Below are 24309 nucleotides of genomic sequence, written 5' to 3'. Positions count from 1 at the left end.
TTGGCAGAGAGTGAACAACTGTTAAAAAAAGAGGCTTTAAGCTTTTTAATACAACTCCCTACTGTCAAACTAGTTGTTACTAGTGGACTAGTTGTGTATAAAAAAAAATAAAAACGCTAACACATAATGGGAAAGGCCATAGATGAGCTAGCAATTACCATTGAAATGGTGGCGAAAACATATAGACAGACAGTATCACTATTAGGGCTGTGGAAAAAAATAGACAAACTAGGCTAAGTCGATCACAAAAATTCGTCGACACAATCTTTTTTGCCTCTACTCGATAAAAAATATTAATAAAAGCCTACTTGCGCCACCTGGAACCAATTTGCGCCGCTAGGAACCATTTGGCCACTGTCCATGTTGACCACACGGACATTTGTTGCAGATGGACTGCACAGTTGGGCCGGTGAAAAACAGTACCTAAAACAACAGAGGGCCGTCTATAAGTGATTTTTAAAACACTATTAGATGGAAATGTACATATAACATGATGTATGAGTAAGGTGAAAGGTAGTTAGTTTTTGTTTTCTTTTTACTTAAAATGCTAGTGCACTAATGCTAACCACGAATGCTAACCGTTTAGCAAAGGCGGATTTTGTTGTCTCAAATTCTGTACAGTTTACATACACCCAGTACCAAGATATGAAGTTTAAGCATATAAGTCCAGCCCTCACAAATGAGAACAAAATACATTAGTAGTAGTTAATTTTTCAAATTTCATTAAAATTATTATTATTTTTTAACAATAGTCCATAAGGTAGGTTATCTTGAACACACTAGTAAACTATTTGTAAAGTCTAAAATGATAAAAATGAATGAATTTGCGGAAGTTCAAAGAGCCCAACACCTATACAAAAGCAAGGAATAATTTATTACCAAGCAATTTACAGGTTCACCAAGTAGAGTGTGTGAATGTGAGTACTTTTGCAACCTCTGCTGGCTCACCTGTGTCCCCATGACATCATGTGTCTCTCTAGCGCTGAGCGTCTGTGCCACTGTAGCATAATGTGAGCGTGCGGTGTGGGTGGGGCGGCTGCGGGGAATCACAAAGGGAAAAGAGAGGGCTGTGCTCACTCCCTCGCTCGCTCCTCGTTTTTACGATGTCATCTCATCTAGTTACCTCTGCCAAGGAGGTCATGCTTTCACTGACGCTTGTTTCTTTGTGTTTCTTGGCAAGATTATGTCACGAGTTCGTAACACATTTTCACAAAATGCTCTCATTGGGTGTGGCACATTGCTTTCTAAGCCATGGGGGTTAGGTTCTTATGACTTTTTTTTTTTTTTCAACTAAATACAAATTTGGATGCAGAGCCTTAAACAAATGTACATTTATAAACTTTAAAAATACAGATATAAAAATGCATTACATTTTTCAGTGAATAACGCACAAATTTAGCATACACATTAACATGGCATCTGTGCATTAATTTTCCCACTCACTTGAATTAGGATTGTTCTGCCTTGGTGGAGGTCAGTGTTCATCTGTGTGCAATTCTGCTTACCCTGGTCACGGGGTTTACTACTTTTACTGTATTCTTGCTCTGAAAAAATCTGGTGCAAACATGAGAAAAAAAGTGCAGATTCCAATGTTACTTGGAACATTTTGCTTATTCTCCCAGTCAATAATAAATTGATTTTAATGAGAAAAAGGATTTTCTTATTCAGGATTGTTCTGCCTTGGCTGAGGTCAGGTCTGTGTTGAGTAGTTTTCTAGTTGGTGTGACTCTAACACGGGTTTATGTTTGTATTGCCTTTTGTTTATTTTAAATTTCGGTGCATATCCACATAAAAATATGAATCCAGGAATGCAGAGTAAAATGTCAGAGATGAATTTCAACAACTAAAATCTGTGATTCACAGTTGGTAACAACCTTGTTGGAGGTCAATGTTCAGCTGAGTGCTACTTTGTCCACTGGGGTTTTATTTCCATTGTTTGTCGACATGCATAATTAGAGTTTTGGTGTGGACCGGGATAAACTTGCTAGTAGGTCACGTAGCTGATCCAAATTCGGATTGTTAAACCTTTGTGGTGTGCTGCACTCTTCTAAGTTACATTCATGTGTTGTCTTGGATCTTATCTAAGTGGCGAGCCACAGAGGTGAAGGTCAGTTGAAAGGCACAGAAATGAGGGTGGGATCCTCGAGGCTGGTAGGGAGGTGACCACCGCTGGGCTCCTGAGTTGGGAAATGGGACAAGATGGGGGCAGCGGTATTTTGGAGCGCTGTGGTCCGAGTGTGAAATATGTAACGCCCGCAGTGCCAGCTGTGTTCTATTCTTAGCGCCCACTGGTGTTGGAGCATGTGCGCTGGGCGACGGGAGGCTGAGCGGGAGCGCTGGATTGGCAGGGGGCGACGCTCGCTGGCTCCTGGAAAGTTAGCTTGGCAGACGGGCAAAAGACTGGCAGATAGAGTCCTGGATGGATAGATTAAACACATCATTGTCACGCCGCCGCGGCTTCTACTGCCGCTCTTATTTATGACGAATTTAGCTGTTATGTTGCATCAGGGGGATGTTCTTGTTATCTCGGGCAAAGACACTCTATCTGGCTCAGACACATCTTCACGGATTATTCCGCCTTCCAATACATTTTACGGTTTACCTCTGCCAAGCATGGTATACTTTCATCTACATGGCGTTGTTTGTGTGCAACTTCCTGTCTACACTTTCTAACAACCTCTCTAATGTTTCCATTCCATTTTGGTGAGGTGTCAACATTTCAAAGAAATCTTTACATTTTAGAATGGCTGAAATCTTCTTTTTGGGTCGGGACCTGTAATGTCCGATCAGTTTTGATCCAAATCTGACATTGAGCATTTAGTACCAGTTATACTTAACTTGGAAAATCCTGTTTAACACGCTTACAATCTCAATCCGAGATCAAGATGTAATTTGATGTGTTAATGTGCCTGAAAACACTGTAATATGAAAGCCAGGTCAACAGCAAGAAATTGGATGATGAACTATAACAAGCATGTACACCAACTGCTTGTCTGGTCTTATCTGAAAGTGTAATTTGAATACTCTTTTTGAGCGGTTTAAAGTGGGTTCAGAATATGGCAATTACTTCTCCAGTGTAGAAAATGTATACATTTTTGTACTGTCCTGTAAACATGTTAAAAGGGCAACAGCGGCTGTGCATTGTTGTCAGTTTTGACAAACGCGCATACCTACACTGAACACTCTAAGCTTGGTACACACAGCCCTGATTTTTAGCATTTAAACTTTACAACCCTACAAATGAAAGGGGGAAAATAATTGGAATGTGTGTTCTTACTTCTCTTAAAGTGTCTGGTGTACTTGTGATGACTAAGGCCTGGTACACACATGAGGATTTGTATCCGTTTTATCTTCTACAGACTCCACACACGAAGCTAAAAAAAAAAAAAATCAGGCATTTCCCAGTTTTGGACGTACTGTGTGTGGTGTGCTCCGATAGCCTCAACACAGAACACCACACACTGTTCCAGCACTGATCTAGAATCCAGTCCTCCAAGACCGAAATCTTGCATGATCAAACGTGAGCTGACAAAAAGAAAAAAGAACAAATACTACCGGATATGTTGTGCCGATGTTTGTGCCAGACTGCCGGAAAATACAAAAAAAGAAGGAAAAGTAAGACTGGACGAAGCGATAGAAAAAGTAAGGCTAACTGTTCGATTCAGGTTGCTTCCTGATTGGCTATCATTCCATTTTAGGTCACAGTCACATCGGAAATATTGAACAGGTTTTCACATTTACGATTGTCGGCACCAACTGTTTTCGGAGTAATCTGGGGAGGGAAAAAAAACTCTCAACACGGTCCTCTCCACACCACAGGCTAATTGGTCAGGATAATCTTTTCACAACATCCAAGAATCGAAGTAACCCACTTTGATCAGAAGGGAAGGAAAATGCCCTAATTTGGCCCAGTTCTCGGTATGCGTTGACCCCGGTTAACAAGCATATCCTCAATTTGCACATTTACGAAAAATTACAGGCTGTTCGTAAAGCCACTCTGCACTTTGATTTTTAATAACATGACATTCCAAACATGCTGTAGAACTACAGCATGTTTTTTTAAAGGTATTGTTTTTTTGATGTTTTCTTATTTTTTTTACAGTATACTTACTGTAATACATTTAACACCGTGGTAAAGGAGAGCCGCAGTCACCAAAGCATGTTGCAGCTGTTCATTGAACGCTGGGAGAACAGTAAAACACAGTGAGGACATTCACGCAGAAGCTGCTGTCAGCCACAGCTCTCACCCAGACACTCACGCAGACTCGTCAACATCACATGGCACCCCGCCAGGGCCCACCTCTTAAAGGGACATGCATGTACACAGACACATACAGTATTTCCTTTGCGATTTGTTTTTGTGTTATAAAACATTTGTGTTTAAAATTGTGTCTTAATAAGTCCAGATGTTTTTAAAGCATATCAGAGGGGTAAAACAACCAAAGAAAATGCTTGTTTACATGGTCTCATGCGGGTTTTCACCTGTTACGGGTGGGGTTTACACGTATCACCCCCGATAAATGGTGCGTCACTGTATTGCGTCGACCCGATTGAAAATGCAACTATGCAAATGTCAGGAGATGGGAGAACTTGCATTTGTCAATTTTCTAAATTGCTGCTAGCGATTTTTGCATTCGTTTTCACTACAAAACTGCGTACAAATTGCCTGCTGAGTCATTGATTTTGCAGGTGACAAATGTAGAAGCCTTGACAGAGACGTTTTTATCTCAGGGCCAATCTTTTAACGACGGAAGCCACACTGAAAAAGAGAATGAACTTTATTTAAGGGATGTATTCGCAAGCTTGTAAGTGGCCACATATTTCCTGCAACCCAAATGGCTCTGCTGGTATCCCACTTGGCTTCCGTCCAGAGCCCACTTAGGTTAAAAGGGCTCCTTTTTGGATCCAGTGAACAAGAGAGGGGGAGAGAGAGACAACATGGTGTTGCTTGCACGCCGCTGCAAATTCTAATGATCATCATGTGCTCAAGAGATTATCTGTGACCAGTCAGAAGGCTACTTGAGGAGAAAAAACACGTGCGCTGACTGTTGATTCACAGCGTTTGTGTTGCATCGATTCTCCCTCACGCTCATCTCAAATTAGGCCCATCGAATTTAAAAAAAAAAAATAGAAAATTTAATATGGAAATGTGTTCAGCTCAATTTCGGTCCTGGCTTGCCATTAGTAATAAAAGCAGAGATGAGAACATGGGGCCTTTGTGTGTAAACGGTCAGCATTACGTAAGACTGAGCGGAACGTGTTAGCCGTATAGCTTAGGGGACTTGCAGTTGTTGCGTCTTTGAGTAAACAGCAGATTAGAGAGCCTGTTGCGAGTTCAAACCTGCCAAGGTGAGAGCCAGGTTGAAGTCGGTGGCCTGGCCATGTTTACTTCAAGGCACATGACTGCTCTTCACTCTTACACTGTTGGAGTAAGGAAACAAATACAAATAAATAAAAATCAATGCTGCAGATTGCAACCAAAATGAGATATGGTTCATACCACTTGTGCTCCTTTTAGCCAATTTTGGGAACAATAAGACTATTTGCTACTCGTAGGCACTGACGCCTCCCTGCAGGGCTGATCAGCTAACCACAGCAGTGACTCATTTCTCTTTTTACATCACTCATTATAGAATTACACACAGACATTGAGGCATTGACATAGAGATCCAGTACAGTACAAGACACAATGCAAAATATCTTAATTGCTCAGTTGGATTTGTATTAATTTATGAATACAATGTTCCCCTGGTACAAGTACATCGTGGTTCATGCTTTGTACCTTCGCTACTGGGTGTTTTTGTGAGCAATCATTGAAAACATTCTTTTTTTTTTACAGTACAGTGGTGCCTTGAGATATGAGTGACCTAACCTTTTCAAGATATGAGCCGTCACCTTGAGATACGAGTACTGTTTGGTGGCAGTGAACGCAATTCAACTCACTTCACAATAAGTAGAGTGAGCTACCAGGAGAGATAGACAGCACTCACTCGGCTTAAAGACACAACACAAATGTACAGTGGACCTCCGCATAGTCACGGTTTGGCACCTGTGGATTCATCTAGCCACAGATTTTTTTCACTTTTCAATTTTTTCCCCCCAATTCTGTTATTAATTTTGTCCTTTTTCTTCTTTTGTTTCTTTTCTTTTTATTTTTTTATTTTTATTTTTTTAGGTGTAACCAACCCCGAAAATTATTATTGCCGGTTTATCCCTGCTCATTCACAATTTTTTGGGGTTGATCTGATATTGTCCTTCTACTGCAAGGAAATCAGTGTGAATTGATGATGGCCGGATGATCTGACGTTTTCTGCTGCCATCTACCAGTTAGAAACAATCTTAATATAATCCTAAATGATCCGGTTTTTTTATTTGTTTTTATACAAAACTGATGTGCATTCATATTGTCAAAGTATCTACTCTGACAGGATGAACAAAGTCTGGCACTCTAATCATCTTTGTAAGAAGAGAGTAGTATTGTTATTAGTGTTTTAACCGTGATATTGTTGTTAGTCATGTAACTGTTAATTGGTTGCCTGGACCGGTTGAATGCGCTCTCAGCCTTTGTTGCACCTCCAATAAAGATGAAACCATAAAGAACAAGAGTATTATGAATATCACCCAGTTACTAATTATTATCTTCCCCACAGCAGTCTCTTTAAAAAAAAAACAGAAAGAAAAGAAAAGTTGGCCAAGCAAATTAGCTAATATTCCAACATCCAAATCATCTGAGTATAGAATATATCAAACGAAAGAACAGAGCCGCTAGTTTAAGATGTGAAAAGCATTACAAAAATAGACACAAAGAATATTTTGTTCTTGCTTCATCTTTTCCTTTGTTTGCAAGAGTGAAGAATCTTGCAGCTGTTGTATGTTGCTTAGCAACTGTTTTTGTGCTTCTGTGTCTTCCGTGGCTTTTCTGCGAGTCTTTGTCTTGACTTCATTTCTGCGCGGCTCGTCACACTTAATTAAGTCACAGACACTAGTGAGGCCGACTGGTTTATTTATTTGCGCCTTAATTATTGAGGCTAAGCAGGATTCACCCGTTTCAGACCGCCCCGCGATGCTTTGACAGCAGTTGGACGCGGAGGCTTTGTGAGCCCTTATTTGTGTCCGACCGGCCTCGTTGGTGTCTTACGGCCTCCCGCCGCCCGCCTCTTTGTGCCAGGTGAGGAGTGGCGGCTCTGACTTTGGCTCGCCGCCGTGTGATTGGCAGCTCTATCTGTCACTCATCCCCGGGGACTGTCGCTGCTCTAATTAGGTCACTTGGCTCGCTCACCTCCCAGGGCTGCATGCTACAGCACAGCACAGATCAAATGACGCTGCCTTGTTTTATGGGCTTGGGCGGAGGTGGCGGCACAAAGCGGAGGAAAAGCATCTGTTTAGTGCCTGCGGCCCCTCGAGCCGCTTTGCTACCAATCGTCTCCCTCCCCTCCATCCCTCCGCACCTGTTTGCCGCTTTTGGGTCGGTACTTGCGCTCCTTCACTAGTGCAGTAATGCGCATTGCTCTTCATTTGCGTTGTAAGACGCCCGAGGGGAGTGCGACTCCGACTGGGTTAATTTGATTTCAGCGGGTTAATTGATGAAGGGGGAGTTGTCGCCTGCTCTTTTCCACCGCTGGTTTGTTATCATCTTTGTCTCTATTGACGGCGATTCTCAAAGTGTGCTACAGTACCACTAGTGGGATACAGGCTCCCTCTATTTGTACGCGAAAGAATCATGTTCAAACTCTGCATAATGTTACAACTTACGGCAACAACCTTTTCTCAATCATGTACTGTACAGTTAGGTTGTATTTAACTCAAGTACAACACCTTGGAATTTCATCTTTTTAAATGTTTGTTTTCAAACAGGCGGCATGGTGGCCGACTGGTTAGAGCGTCAGCCTCACAGTTCTGAGGACCCGGGTTCAATCCCCAGCCCCGCCTGTGTGGAGTTTGCATGTTCTCCCTGTGCCTGCGTGGGTTTTCTCCGGGCACTCCGGTTTCCTCCCAAAAACATGCACATTAATTCAAAACTCTAAATTGCCCGTAGGTGTGAATGCGAGTGCGAATGGTTGTTTGTTTCGATGTGCCCTGCGTTTGGCTGGCAACCAGTTCAGTGTGTACCCCGCCTCCTGCCCGATGACAGCTGGGATAGGCTCCAGCACGCCCGCGACCCTAGTGAGGAGAAGCGGCTCAGAAAATGGATGGATGGATGGATGTTTTCAAACATTTATTGAAGTACACATTTTTTAATTAAATATACTGTTTAGAAATAAAACCCCTGCTTTGTTTTGGATTAACATTTAGGCCTACTGTATTTTAATATTGGTCATGATGGTGGTAGTTGGTATAAAAAGTACCACCATGATGAAATTGTTTTAGGCGGGTGTCAATTACTTATGTTGTTTCTCAATTTGTGGCAGGGCTCCTGCAAATAGCCGTACATATAATTACTGTACCCCACATTAGGAGAGACCAGCACATACAGTAGTGCTACTGTTACATAAACTGCACTTTGCTGGAAAAGTGTTATCAGTACACAAACTAGTAGTGTTTGCATTTTCATAAAAAAATATTCTAATAAAACTTAAAAATACAGTGGTGCCTGCCTCGAGATAGAAGTGACCCAACTTAGGAATTTTTGACATATGAGCCATTCATTGTTCGCCCAATTTTGCGCCTTTACTTGCAAAGGTTTCATATCCATATTCTTTATCATCTGTGAAGAACAACTAATATTACTGCCGCTTACTGAGAAACTGTGACCGTCTTCACGTATATTCTTGTGGCTAGGGTGCAGAAGAAGCACCACAATGTCCATCGAATGTGGCAAAAACTGTTTAATTCTTTACATTCTGGCCCATTATGGCTTTACTGTATCTTTTCATAAAGTACAGTGTTGTAGAGTGCTATTTTTTGTATCAGTAAACACATTACAAACATGTTTTTTTTTGGGATGGGGGTAAGGCTGGAACGGATTAGGGCCATTTCCATTCATTTCAATGCGGAAAGATAATTTGAGCTACAAATGTTTTGCGTCGCGATCAGGCTCATGGAATGAAAACTCTTACCCCAAGGCACCATTGTAGTTAAATTAATTCACCTATTCAACATTACATCAACCTTTTCTCCTTGCTCTATGACATGAAGTCAAAGCGAGCATGTTCCGTAATGGCCTGATGAAGATAACATATCACAAAAGTGGCGTGTACCGCGACACACGTGAGGCGAGCCCCAATATTGGCAGCTCGTCAAGCGTCTCAGCAGATTGGAAGTTGATGAGAAAGCGATGCCACCCGGCCAGAACAAGTGTCTCACTTGTGCCCGACGAGGTAAAACTGCTGATACAAGCCGTCTCTCAATTGCCTAAAGGGCCTCCTTTGTCAGCCCATCAGCTCGCGAGCCTCTACAAAGCGTCGTGTGTGTGTGTGTGTGTGTGTGAGAGAAAGAGAGAGAGAGAGAGAGAGAAAAAATGTCATTGCTCTTCGATGTCGTGCTTGCAGAGTGTGCGTCAGCTTTGATGGAGCTGCCCTCTGTGCGCATTAGCTGCAATTTATACAAGACCGCGAAAAGCTACCAGCGTGCCTTGTTCAACGTAATATTCTTTTTCTTTTAAACACACAGTTTGAAGTGGATGAGAATACATTTCATAAAGTAATTTAGACGTTTAATGCGATGAGAATAAAATGACCCGTTTTCTTTTGCTCCTAGGCTCCTGCTATAGTCGTGACGTCATTTTCTTTTCTTTTTTTTTTTTATTATTTTTTTTTAAATATTTCTGTCCAATATTCTACTATTACACTATTGATATCCGGAACATTGTATTGTAAAAACGCAGGGGTTCTTCAACATTTTAGAGAACTTACAGGGGAGACATTTTCCAAGGACCCCTTATAATCCTTATGCTAATTCAACTACCACATGCACCCCTAAATGCCATGGGAATTATTATTATTATTTTTTTAATGTTTCAACCTAAATATTCATAACGTATTTAATAGAATGGATCCTCAGGTCCCTATAAAGTGAAAATAAATGTCTTCTAAATTTGACAGACCACAGAGAAGAGTGTTGTTAGCGACCTCGTCAAATTTGAATGATTTAAAATAAAATCTCCAAGTATATAAAATGAGGCTTCATAATGGTCAAAAATCATGCTATTGTCTCCACTCTCAAACGGGTTAGTGGGTGTGTCTGCTGAATGGGCTTAAACCACGCCCAACTCAACTGTCAATCAAATACCACACATCTCTCTCATGCCTACTCATCCCGACATGTTTGAACCACGGAAATATAAAGCTTTTTTTTAGCTACAGTCCAACAAAATCTGGAAAACTGAAATGGTGAAACACAGTTGAACGTTATATAGTCATAGTTGTCAGTCTAAGTTGTTGGGCAACTTATATTTTTAGCCACTTTTCCAAACTATTTAGCGACTATTTTGCAGCGACTAGTGACTTTAATTGCTGCTAACAGACAACACGAGCGGAATCATTTTCAAATTGTTTTGCGTATGACCCGGTGGAAGGAAATCACGGAGTCAATCGCACTGAACCAAATACATGGTAGCGATATACTTCATGATCATGTTGCTCATTTTTGACCCGAGGTATGTGCGTCCAAGCTGCATTTTTGCATGCTCGCCTTGCCTCACCTGTACAACTCTACACGAGAGGAGCGGGAGAACGCTAGAAATGCTGTACACAAGCAGGGATGTCAGATTTATTCTATTCGTCACAATCAAATCACAGGTTCTAAAATGTTAGTTGTATTGGTGTGCCGGTCCCCATAAGTAGGAATGCACCTTTTAAAAGGTAATGATAAGGTAATGACACCTTTCTATCAGTCCTAAATTTGTCCCAGCAAGAACCGTATTGATTCTTACTGATATCTGAGCTGGTGCTTGTGGTCATACGGTGTATGTCATGCCAGTTATCAGGGAATTTTGCTTGAAGCTGGGTCAATAACACTAACATTTTATATCTCAACTATATCTAGGCCTATTGACTTTTATTGAAATCCACACATGCCTGCTTGTGGTGGCTCAGCCTCAGGCTCGATGGCATTTCAGTTCAATTTTAGAGCTCCCGGTTTTGAAATGTTCTTTTAAAAAAAAAATGTTTGGTCAACTTTCCTCACCTTTCTACTGGTCGTAATGTCCACAATAGTTCTTTTTGCTTCATGTCACGCGCAAGAATGCTATTTTGACTGATATCTGAACCACGATACTTGCTTCAGCTAATGTGACATCGCATTACACGTATCTTATTCAATCAATTGTAGACATTTCAGGATTGTTCCGATATGACGGAACAAGAACACTATAGATTTTAAAAGACGTTTGAAAATGCGTAAAATTGGGTTCACAACACTTACAAATGTCAGACTTTCAGAAATGACATAAGACGAAATAGGGAAGTTTCTGGACCCCTGGGAAAATGGAAGCACCCCCAAAACAACAACAACAAAACAAGGATGGTGGATAAGCAAAGACGCATTATTAAATAATTGACACAAAGAAATCCTGCATAAAATAAACAAGCCTGCTAGTAGGGGGGCGCCATTAGGGAGATTCCCGAACCCCGACTTGTCATTGCACTGTCTACGGTGGCGTCCGGTTGTGTCGTTGATCTGGACGGGGTCCCTCGTAGCCACCAGCCAGCAACAGCTAGTATGTGGGAGATTCCAGACATGTTGCTGTCACATTGTCGAAAGCAGTGCCATTGTTTTGTCATTGATATGGGCCGATGTCAGCTGTCTCTCTGTGCCCCCTTCATTTTGGGACCCTAAGCAATTGTCTGGGTTACCTGCCCTGTTGTTGCTCATTCCAGCTCATTTTTGTACATTTTTAGTCTGTTCATTGCTGTTTGAATTTTGAATTGAAGAGTTCAATTCAAAAGCAGACAATTCAATTTTTTGTGAACTGAGAAAAATTAGTTAAAATTGTTTTATTTTTTTATTGTTTTACTTGTGGTTCCAGGTCAAAGCTAATAATTTTTTTCTATTAAACGTATTCCAAGTTAATATGTATTGAGCAATTAAGTGGCTAATTTGGGTAAAATCAAGCTTTTATTGTCATTTAATCGCAACACCGGACTACTCAAAAACTAATTTATTTCAAAAACAGACAAATCCAAAATGTTCACAAAACTGTAAAATTACACTGAAATGGTATTATTCTTTGTGAATATAAAATGTTAACAGGTGAGCGTGCTAGAACTACAATCTCTTGAACGAACCCTTAAGCTTAACTTAAAATTAACCTAAATTAACACTTCAAATAGAGAAAAAAGCCACATTGAATACACTCTGATTGCTTCTTCGTTGCTGCTAACCTCAAGATCCCGTCGACCCGCTTTATTGCGACCGGGATCGGCGAAGGCTTTCTGCGGACTTGATCACTCATCTCGCCGAATTAGTGATGGGTATTTCGGCTAAGCGCTTTGAGAATAATGAGATGCAATTGAATAAAAACTCACATGCAAGGAGACAGTTGAAATCCAACCTGATGTGTCTGTCTATTTCTCCTTAGGCGAGGTCATATCCTGTATATACGCACACGAACAGGCAGTTATCATCTGCCTCATGCAACTGGCTCCCCCTCAACCGCAGACATCTTGCTTTGTCCCACAGCAGTGATAATACAATATCAGAGAGCGACAGGAACAAGGTCTGCTTTCACTAAAACAAAAAGATGATATGAAATTATAATTATAATTCTACAATACAGAATTTATACAGATTTCACAGCTTTTCACCTATTGCGGTTGCGTCTGAAACGTTACCCCCCATGTTCACGTCGTTTGTTGAATGTACAAAATAAAAGTATTCATATCAAATGTGAGAAATGTATAGGAATGCAGTTGTTGTCTTTCTTTGTTTCCTTTTCACTCATTAGTAAGACGACTGAAGTGGGGTTTGTGGGAGGGTTCTTTAGACACTCCTAAAAGGCTTTGGGTGACGGTGAGAGAGTGCCGGGAGATGAGAGCGGAGATGGTGAAAGATAATAGAGGTGAGAGGAAGGTCACCGCTTGAGTGGTGGAAGGGAAAGCTCTTGTTTTTGGGGCTTGCGGGTTAGGGTTAGGCTAAATTGAACCTAGTGAACAAGAGGCTCAGAAGAGTCAAGGTTTTATTGATAGAGAGACAAAAACAAACTGTTTCCTTTTCCTTGACCTCGTTGCTTTTCGCTGGTGATTCAGAGAGAACCTAAAGTGAGATGTCTTTTCCCTGTGTGACTTGCTAGCCAGTTGCCATCGCTGCTATTTTGACAGATAAACGATAGATCAGAAATACAACATTAACAATTTAGCCAATTTCAATGAAACTTTTGAAGGGTTCAATCGATTTTGGTGCAATTCTGGATTTAGCTGTGGTTACAAAATCTTTTATCCTTAAATTTTTTTTTTGGCCTTTATTTAAACGTGAAAAATGCCTGAAAAATGAGACATGCACTCACTCCCCACAAAATAAAACATTTTGTCCCCTTTAAAGACAAAATGTAGGCACATTAGGAAGTGGGATCATTTGGTGCTGATTGTAGTTGTTTATCACATACTTTTTATTTTATAAACACTATAATCGAAGTGAAGATATTCGAAACACAATTCTCATTATTATTTGAGTGATATTTAGAATTGTAGAAAACAAAATATGTTTTACTGCCAAAGCGCAGTTGACTCTTGCACTTCACTGAAAAGGAACAACATGAAAATATTAACAATAAAGTTATTGTTAATATTTTCATGTGAATCATTTCCACGCAATTCTATTTTGTTTGTTCAACACAAAATAATTAGGCTGATGTTGGATCATCTTCATGTTGTGGTTGTGTTCAACAAGAAGAACGCAACCCTGGGGAACAGCTTCGCATAAAAATGAAGTTGATCAAAGTCATTTTCTTTTTATATTTGGTGTATGTGAGTGGTAAGATGGTGCTGTCCAGTATATTGAAAGTTTGAGAGCTGTTTTGTACGGTCCAGTCATTTTCAAAGTGCACGCTCCCTCAAGTAGTGCACGAAAGAACAACTCAAGTAACACTAACTAATAACTAAATTACATGTTCAAACGGTAAATAATATAACAACGGGTTAAACTTTTTTTTTTAATCTAGCATAGTAGATTTGACAGGTCCAGTTCAGTTATATTTAACTTTTAAGTTCAATACATTTGCATGGAAGCTTTCAGAACTGCTTGTTTTTAAACATTTAATTTGGTACAATTTAAATGTAGCTTTTATGTGCAACACGTTGTAATTGAATAATTATGTACATTTTTAAAATTTTCATATATTTATTCATTACAGGGACTTAAAATAATATTGAATATACTTTTTAGGAATAAAACCTTTTCAATTACCACTTCCTTACTACATTACTGTAATTTAATGTTGTCATGATGGCGGTACTTGGACAACTAAGTATTTTTTTAGGAGGTACTTGGTGTAAAAAGTTTGAGAAACATTAGTATAAACAGTATATATATATCTTTTAAAGCTAGTCTTTCTTTAATTAGGACAGTAGGATCATTTGTTTGTCAAAATCACTGAAAAACAAAGAAGCCTTAGAGAGCGGTGTAGGAATATTACGCTTTATTAAAGGTATTTTGGAACTAAAGCTGAACAAACACAACATATCCGATGACTTAATCTCATAATCATCCTTGAACCCTCGGGTGGTGAGTGAGGTGTCACTGCAACCGTGCTTTACTCTTCTCTTAAATCCACCTCATGGCGATCAACAGCCGTACCATTAAAGCCGTCACGATAAAAGGTTGTTCTTGTTTGCGTGGCAGATTGCGGCGCTGATTTCTCACTAAATGCGCTGATTGAACGCCAGATAATTGAATTTGCAGGGTCGACGGGGGTTTTTCCCTCCGCTTTCACTCTCGTGTTTAAAGTGTGAATTTAGTAAATGCATTACGATAACAGGCTGATAGTATCAGAACAGCGTGATGAGAAATCTCAGACGCTGAATAATAGAATAGACGAGGTGTTACTATTCTGTATTGTATGCTATTATAGCACCACATACAATGAATAATTTGCACAAAAAGAGTATAAGTACATGAGCAGGAAAGTAATCAGAAATCCAATGGGACAGAACATTAGGAACACGTCTCATTGTAATCTAGTGCCCAGGACCGCCCATTAGTTTTGATTCGAAGGCAAAATTTCCTATGGGAAATAAATGGAAATAGGAATATTAAGTCTGGGGTCAACGTGTTGGCATTATTTTGTGCGCGACTTGGTCAACACGAGAGAATAACGCAGTCATGCAGACACGAGCGAAGAAGACTTTTACAGTTTATGTAAGTGACTCAGTAACTGCAGTAATATGAGCTATTTATGGCAGAGGATCAAGAATATTTACCTGTAAGTATTATTATATTGTCTGTCTCCATTTGTTGCGCCACACTTGTTTTCAAATGTCAGTTACTAAAGGCGTTCTAACACTGCCACATCGATGGTAGTGTTAGAACGTGGGTTAGCAATAAGCTAGTGGACAATTATGTGGTTGTTTCAATTATGTGGTTGTTTCAAATGCACAAAGCATCATTCTCTGTTTTATGTTTAAACTGAAAGTAAATTTCAATTAGGAGTGGCATTAAACAGCTTAAAGCCTCTTTTCCAAAGAATCGTTCTATATCTGTTAATTTGCTGCTTGTTGTGAAGTGAGTTGAGTTCACTGCCAACGTATAGCGCTCGTATCTCAATTTTTGCCTGCAAGTCAAAGCAAAAAAAATAAATACAAAATCGCCTGAACGACGGCTCGTAACTCGACAAACTCGTTAGTCGGGTCACTCGGATCTCAAAGCACCACTGTACCTTTTTTTCCCGCTATTTGCAGCAGGGCTAGCAAAAAAAAGCTTAAATAAAACATTATGTAGGCGTGACAGGTAAATAGGCGAGTGAGTGCACGTCTTCCACCTGACACGTGTCTGTTCACATGATTCAGTATGGCGTGCACATCACCATCGTCGCATATGTTGCACGTCATGTCACTGAGCTCTGTAAGTTGTCCTCCGCAAGCGCTCAGCGGGATTTGGCGACACACCACGCAGAAAGGAAGTTTGCACATTTTGCCTTCTGCGCTAGTGTCGGCACACGACACGGATCCAGTAGCAAGAGACGGCAGTGTCAAACAGCGGAAGGACTTTTGACACCGACTGGAAGTGACGAGACAACAGTGCAAATTGATGTCTCTCTCTCTCTCTCTCTCTCTCTCTCTTTCTTTTTTTTGCATTGGGTTCGGGAAACGCAGAAACCTTGACCTTGTCGTGGGTAATCTTAGGGCAGGGCTTATCGCAGCACCAATGTTTATACCTCCCATTACACGCACTGTCATTATAGAAGGGACTCGTTTGTAATTATGGCTGTGCTCGGCATGCAGCTGTGTGCATGCGAGACGCTGCAGTGCATTGTGGCTCGTGTGGAGCGTTGTCTTGCAGCATTTGGATGGCCTTTTGGACACAGTTAAGCGGGGTACATGCATACCGATAATCGGGATTAATTCACCCCTCGAATCTCCCCGTTCTAGTGAAATTCCCCAAAAGCTCGATTAAAGCCCAAAAGCCTGAGTAATTATCGTGTGATGTCGTTCACCACAATAAAAATGACAAGGACAATTTGCCACCGCAAAGTTAAGCTAACATCTTGCCGAGCTTCTTCTATTTCTTCCTCTACTGCTACTACTACTACAACTAATAGTAGTCTTTCTTATTCTTTGTATTTTCTGGCAGTCTGGATGCCCTATGAAACTATATTTTCTGGTTTGTGCGTAAGTCTTCTTTTCAAGGTGCAGCGATTCTTCTGTGATGACTCCTGACACGCCCCCGTGCATACTGGGCGAATAATGTCCACGACCGCCCATTAGGCGTGACTCATTCAAGTCTGTGGGTGGCTGCAATTCTTGGGAAGTGGAGTTTCCCTGAGATGTGATTGTCATAGAAATCCATTTGGTCAAAATATAAATTTGAAATTAACCCCTGTAGCGGATACGGAATTTCGGCGTCTCCAGTTAGATGTGAGCTGACTTACTGAATTGATTTCCAGCCACTGAATCGTTTCGGATCGAATCGTTATAAATGAACCAATATCCTCCTTGAATCAAATTGGCAAACACAATTCTTGATACTAAGATGAACCGTTACACCCTTAGTTTATATTGTAATTAAAATACAATAAGTTGTAATACCTTTAAATGTGTTTAAAGTGTGTGGGCCCTGCAATTGGCTGGGGAACAGTTCACGATGTTCCCCGCCAGAGTCAGCTGGGATAGGCTCCAGCCCGCCCGCGACCCTAGTTAGGAGAAGCGGTACGGAAAATGGATGGATAGATGAATAAAGTGTGTGTGTTTGTGAGACAATTCTTTGGTCTCTCTATATCACAGATTTTCACATATCGTGGGCGGGTCTGAAACGTATCCCCCGCTTTGAATGAGGTTCACCGTCTTCGTATACCCATGCTGATGAAAATATAATTACCCATATCCCATGAATCATATTTTTCATATCAAATGTGATTTTTGTTTTCTCTACAATTTTAGTGAAACATGTTTTAAATGAATCGGATGTGTAACATGAAAAAACAACATTTTCACCTCTTTATCACTCTAAGTCTGTAAATTGAAGTCTCAAATCTTCTGAGACATGTTAGAGACACGTACCAGGGATCTGACATGGGCACACGTACACACTTAAATGAGCACACAGAAGTCACATTTATAGTGGAAGATTCCAAATATGCTCAAACACCGCATCCTTAAACGCGATCTGTTGCTAGCTATCTTCTTATATCCTATGTACCATATGTTATTCTGTGGACAAACTGTGTGTTGTGTCCGGTCCAGTGGTCTCAGCGCTTCTTTGTCCCTTTACATGTGAATTTGAACAGGAAGTAGGCAAACGTAATTGGATGTCCTCCGAGGAGTTATTGATCGCATTAGATGTTTTTTTTTTTCTTTTACGTGAAACACAACAGTGCTATTGCAGTGTAAAAGCCTCGCCGCAGTCACGTTATTGATTCATGCTTAGTGCTTGCTTTATATCATCCTGTGTGTAGGAAAATAAATATACTAGAACGGCAGTCAAAGATAAAAGACCTCCAGCAAGTGAACGATTTTACTAAATTGCACAAATCATAGACCTCCTGCATATTTTTGAACTGAATAACTAGCAAACTAACAGCAGTAAAAACAACTGGTTTTACAGAGATGAAGAAATGTAAATTCTAACCATGTTAGGAAAGGAGTACAGTAGTCCCTCCTTCATTGCGGCGGTTATGTTCCAGAACCCCCCGTGATAAACAAAAAACATATTTTAAAGCTTTCTGCATAATACCAAGACAAAATATGCAGGTGAGGTGCAGGTGTTATTTTTGTTTACTTGGTGTTACCATCCTCACATTCTACACTAAAGTACAGTCCCCTCCAAAAGTATTGGAATGGCAAAGTCAATTCCTTTGTTTTTGTTGTATACTGAAGACATTTGGGTTTCAGAGCAAAAGATGAATAGAGAGAAAAGTTCAGAATTCCAGCTTTCATTTCACGGTATTTACATTTAGATGTGTTGAACAACTCTGGACAGAGCACCTTTTGTTTGAAGCCACACACTTTTCAAGTGAGCAAAAGTATTGGAACAGGCATGATTCACTTAACTAAAAGTGAATAACATTTACTATTTGGTGGCATAACTCTTACTTGCAATAACTGCATCAAGCCTGCGACCCATTGATTTCCCCAGACTGTTGCATTCTTCATTTGAAATGCCAGGCCTTTACTGCAGCCTCTTTCAGTTCTTGTTTGTTTCTGGGGGTTTCTCCCTTCAAGCTCCTCTTCAGGAGGTAAAATGCATCCTCTATTTGGTTAAGGTCCGGTGATTGACTTGGCCATTCTAAGACCTTCCACTTTTTCTTCGCTTACCAAAGTTAGTGAGTTTCCGGGCACATTGAGATCCGTAAAATGCAATTAATTCATCGTATGGCCCTTACAGTATATAACAACTTGAAAAAGATGAATGCCTTCAGTTGCTAATGAATGATAACGAATGCTGAATTAATGGCTTTGTCATCATTTCTCCCTCTCTCCCTATCAGGCGGATTTGACGGGCATCAAATGGCGCTGCTACAACTTCCGCGGGGGCGGCGAGTACGGTCCGGTGATCTCGGCGCCCGCCCAGGACGACCCGGTCCTGCGCAGCTTCATGCGCTGCGTGCAGGCCAACCTGCTGTGCGTGTGGCGCCGCAAGATCAAGCCTGACGCCAAGGAGCTGTGGATCTTCTGGTGGGGCGACGAGCCCAACCTGTCGGATGTCATCCATCATGAGCTGGAAGGTGAGCGGGATGTACAGTACAATACTTACACTTTATGGAACAATTTTTTTCTTTACGTTCACTTTTATGTTTTTGCAATGCAAAAACACTTACAAAACAAATGTAATTTTTTTTTGGGGGCGGGGGGATTGGTTCAATTAATATGATTTACAGTGGACCCCGCTATTCGCAGGGAATAAGGACCGGTCCGGAGCGCAAATAGTGGAAATCCGAGGATAATTGACGGCCATCATAATTAGTATTTTTTTCTAACCCAAAACATTCTCAAGTAAGTAGGGATAAACCGCCAATGAGTGGGAATCCTTAAATAGTAGAATCTGGGGGTGCCGAACTGCGAGTATGCGGGGGTCCACTGTACAAGTAAATTGAGTCATGAGCTTGGTGACGGCACAAATGAACCCCGTAAGTCAAGGTACCACGCTACTTCATGTGCCAGATTCACTTGATTTGAAATGACCCGACATAGAAATTTGTGTCGTAACATGCATTACTTTCTTTTTTTAAGTGCGGCTCAACGCACACTGATGCTGCACACGTGCTCTTGTTGTCTAACACGCAATTGGCCCCTCGTCGCGTGAGCTGTCGAATCCTCGGCGGGCTTTGTGCTGTTTGTTTAAGACGTGTTTGTGCCTTGTGCGGGAAAGTCCTTGATTCGAGCTTCCTATAGCACCTATCTATAATGTGTTTGCTTTGCAGCTCAAGTGTTTATATGCTACTCGGGTGCTATCGCTATGATGAAGCACTGTGCGTGTGTGCGTGTGAGAGAATCACACCGAGCTATCGCACTTGTCAGCACTATTGCCCCTATTTATAGAAACATTTGCATTATCTGGCCGCGCACGTGTGTCGAAATTCAACATATCGACTAAGCCGCGGGAAGACAGAGCGCGGGGGAGGCGGAAGAGGGATTATATTATTCTGCCTCTGCTTTCATTAGAACAAGAGAAGAGGGGAAAACGATGGAAGACTGGATGCAGAGGTTGTCGCGATAGTGAGAATTGGCCATGAAAAGAGCTTTGAAGGCGCAGCGTGCGGATGCTTGACAGATGTCGGCTAAAGCCCTTTGTTCCAGCATGTGTAATACAGAGAGCTCCTTTGTACGTTGATATTGTTGTTCCAGACATACGACTGCCAACACGCAGTCCCCAGTCATCTAATAGCCTGTTGGAAGTGTGCAGGATGAAGAAATAAACTCAGCGTGGTGCTCAGGCACAAATTAGGCTTTCACGGGAGAAATCTATTGTCTGCTCGACCAAATGTACGCAGGCTCACTACTTTTACTTGCGAAGTGCTACTGGCAGCTCCTGCTGACAATATGCATTGAGGTTCAAATGGAAATAATCATTCTATATTACTAAGAAAGAAAAGAAGGATTATGAATAGCTATGGCTTGACAGAAGATTATGAAGGCCTCACTGAAAAGAAAAAAATATGTTTGCATTAAGTTTGCAAGAGCAAAAGAACATTTTATGAGAATGAGGTTGAAATATTACAAGCATAAACACATACCTTTGTTAAAATAACAGCTGCTTTTTCAGGTTTGTGTGGAGAATTTTGACGTTCGCTCATTGAAATTACAATAACACATTCTTTTCGAAGTGGGACCATCCATCCATCCATCCATCCATTTTCTGAGCCGCTTCTCCTCACTAGGGTCGCGGGCGTGCTGGAGCCTATCCCAGCTCTCATCGGGCAGGAGGCGGGGTACACCCTGAACTGGTTGCCAGCCAATCGCAGGGCACAGAGAAACAAACAAAATTTAGAGTCTCCAATTCATGCATGTTTTTGGGATGTGGGAGGAAACCGGAGTGCCCGGAGAAAACCCACGCGGGCACGGGGAGAACATGCAAACTCCACACAGGCGGGGCCGGGGATTGAACCCGGGTCCTCAGAACTGTGAGGCCGACGCTCTAACCAGTCGGCCACCGTGCCCGAAGTGCGACCAATGTACATATTTTACAATTAGATAAAAAGTCACAACAAACCAGCAAACAAAAATGTCACAAAAAGTGGACACAGGTTGATTATAAATCATTTATTTATTTATCTTTATTTTAATTTTATATATGAACCGTCAGCCATCTACTGGAAGTGTATGTGTGTGTGTGTGTGTGTGGTGGTGGGGGTGGGGGCGGAAATGTACCCCCCAGACCGCCCGGTTCCACCACCCCTGGACAGACAAGAAGTATTTTCAAATTAGTTTAAAAAAGAAATATTGGGTCTTCACTGAAATGAAAATAATATGAGAATAACGTCAGGCTATTGCAAAAATAGTTGTCATTTTGCGAGATTCTTTCATGATACAGTACTACAAAAACAACCTTTTTCTTTTAATATTATGACTACTGTTTTTACTATATTAGATGTTATAATATTTGTTTATTACTTATTATTTCTCTTTAGTTTCCTGGGGATTTGATTAATTTATTTTTAAACTGTTGCCTTAATACTCCTTCACACATTCGATTTGTCTCAAGATACTGACAAATTAGATATTCATATACTGTACCTCGGCAAAAGTAAAATATAAAATTTGGCACTGTAAAAGGGAAATAATATTATCATACTTAAAAAGTGGTTCCCAGGCTTTTTGAATGAACTTTCCAGGGCTCGGCAGTCTTCGAGCTCTCAGCACAAGCGGGGAAATGAAAACACGAGCCATCCTGTTGCTTATTTTCCGTGCAAACAGCCTAATGCGTTTGCACAGTGAGACACGGAAGATAGATAACAAATTTGTCTGGATTAGAGTTGTTTATCTTGACCTCTACAGGCCACCGTACGAGTTTATCCAAATGTACTAAATTAGTCCTGGGAGCTCAGTGAACAACAAATGTTGGAATCTACCTTAATCTTGATAAATGACAAATTGTGTGGGGACGTGGGACAAAAGTATTGTAACGTTGTTGTTCAAGTCTTACTGCGTTAATGTGAGTGGGCTTACTTCAGGTAACTTCCTGTGTAGATTCGTCTCTTCTGGCCTTCTTCTTTTTATTGCAAAAAATGTGTTTTTTAGAATATGGTCCCCCTTTTTTTTGTTGTTGAGAATAAAGACTTTTCCAGAATAAAAGACATAACATGTAACATTACAAAAATGAAGTTGTATTTTTTCTGTAGTCTTTCAGTAGAATATGACTTTTCTTCCCTTGTTCAATTTAATATCATATTATTCTTGTAATATTATGACTTTTTATACAGACTTTTTGCTTGAAAAATAAGACTTTATTCTCATAGACATCTTTTTTTCTCCTAAAATATGAATCTTTGGCAACATAACTTATTTTTCTTATAAATAGGTAAGTTTTAATTTGTGCGATATTTAGGGGAACATGTGGTGACTAATATTTAAGTGACGTTAGGAAAATTAGAGGGGCTTTGGAAAAATCTTTTTATCCGGACAAAATACGTCTTCGTTCTTGTAAAAATACAACTTCGGTCTCATAACGTTCCAACTTTTTTCAACTTAAACTATGAATTTAGTGTCACAGTAAGACTTTCTTGAAAATAGCTGCGCAGCACTTTCATTCCAATTGCATTTAATTGACATTTGTGAGGGCTCCTGTGGAAAAAAAATCCGGCTATTTTCGTCAGTTTACAACCTCTTACCCAGACAAAATACCTCTTTGCTCTTGTATTGATTCCGCCTTTTTTTCATGAAAAAATACAACTTATTCTCCACAGCATTACAGCTTTCTTTTCTCTAAAAATATGAATTTATCGTAACATTGACTTTTTTTTCCCCCTCAAAAATAAGCTACTTTTTAATTCCGATGGCTTGGTTCCTGATGGTAGTTATTTTATTTGGTGTTAGGACTATGAAAAAGTCCTTGTTAAGCAGGTCTTTGGACTCAAAATGTTTGCGAAGCCCTGATCTGACTAATGTGCTTCCCCTTCTCAGTAACTGTGGCAGTCAAATCGAAAAAAAAAAGCAAAAAATCCTGTAATTACAACGTCCGTCCGTGAACCCGCTGACCGAACGTGTCGGTGTGAAAAAGTGCTGAGTAGCCGCGGAGTTAAATGTTGAGAGTGTCGCTATTGTTTGAAGGTGATAAATCTCTTCACTGGTGCTCAAGTCTAAATAAACGATGCCTTTGAGATAGTGCCAGGAGCGCGAGCAGCCAGGATGGAGTGTCGCACCCTCTGGCTCGCGCCACCTCTCTGATATTGTCTTTGCTTCAGGGGCAACTCTTTAAGGAGCCTGTTTTCACACTAAGTGGCATCTTTAAATAGGTTGGCCTCAAATGTGTCGGCTGTGTGTGTGTGTGTGTGTGTGTGTGTGTATATATATATATATATATATATAAAGGAGCAAAAAGTATGGGTTGAGTGCTGTTCATGAGTGCATGAGATGAATGGGCTGAGTCATCAACATGTTGCCTGCACAGCCGCAGAGAAAGTGACATATTTTGGATGCTCGTCATAAATATGAATACTCTCACGTGCACTCTCGTGGTGTTTGGTTTTACGAATGATGTTGCAGTTTTGATATGCTGTGATCGTCAGTGGTGGGAAGTACAAAAACTTCATTCCTGTAGTCAAGCACATATTTCAGACATTTATGCTTGGGTATTTTTCTGACGATTTAGTATTTTTTTTTTTTACTTTTACTGCCTACATTTGAAAACTACTCCTCACTTTGTCAACGTAGGCTTGTTACTTTGTTCAACCTACGCGGAGGACGACGCAACGTAAATATAGTGAATTAAAGCCCACTGCAGTTGATTTTGATTGATTGAGATCTTAGGGTCTTACGTATGAGGAGCAAAAACCAGGATCAGTAGCAACATGGGGGAATGTGAACAAGGGAGCATTATTTGATATTCTACATCAGCGCTCTAACTTATAGTTTTCCCTCAGTCGTTTTGGTATATTTCTGGAATCATCCTGGACGTTTGCTAAACAGTATGTACATTTCTCAAAACAATTCATACAAATAGAAAAACACTGTGGATTACCTGCAAAAGTCAGTCTCTTGTTCATAATCCTTAGTTCATCTCTCA

General features: G+C 40.6%; 1 protein-coding gene across 2 annotated transcripts in view; it reads left to right on the top strand.

Annotated features, from left to right (window-relative positions):
* Positions 1 to 24309, top strand: part of LOC133490234 (mediator of RNA polymerase II transcription subunit 13-like) — a 104413-nt gene that overhangs the window by 10757 nt on the left and 69347 nt on the right. For both annotated transcript variants that reach the window (XM_061800039.1, XM_061800040.1), the window contains exon 2: positions 19075 to 19312. In XM_061800039.1, the coding sequence (XP_061656023.1) occupies positions 19075 to 19312 (238 nt within the window). The remainder of the gene's footprint in view (positions 1 to 19074; positions 19313 to 24309) is intronic.

The sequence above is a fragment of the Phyllopteryx taeniolatus genome, chromosome 15, assembly GCF_024500385.1.
Source record: "Phyllopteryx taeniolatus isolate TA_2022b chromosome 15, UOR_Ptae_1.2, whole genome shotgun sequence".
Classification (NCBI taxonomy): Eukaryota; Metazoa; Chordata; class Actinopteri; order Syngnathiformes; family Syngnathidae; genus Phyllopteryx; species Phyllopteryx taeniolatus.
Note: the sequence above shows the minus strand (reverse complement) of the source record. Positions and strands in the feature narration are given on the sequence as shown.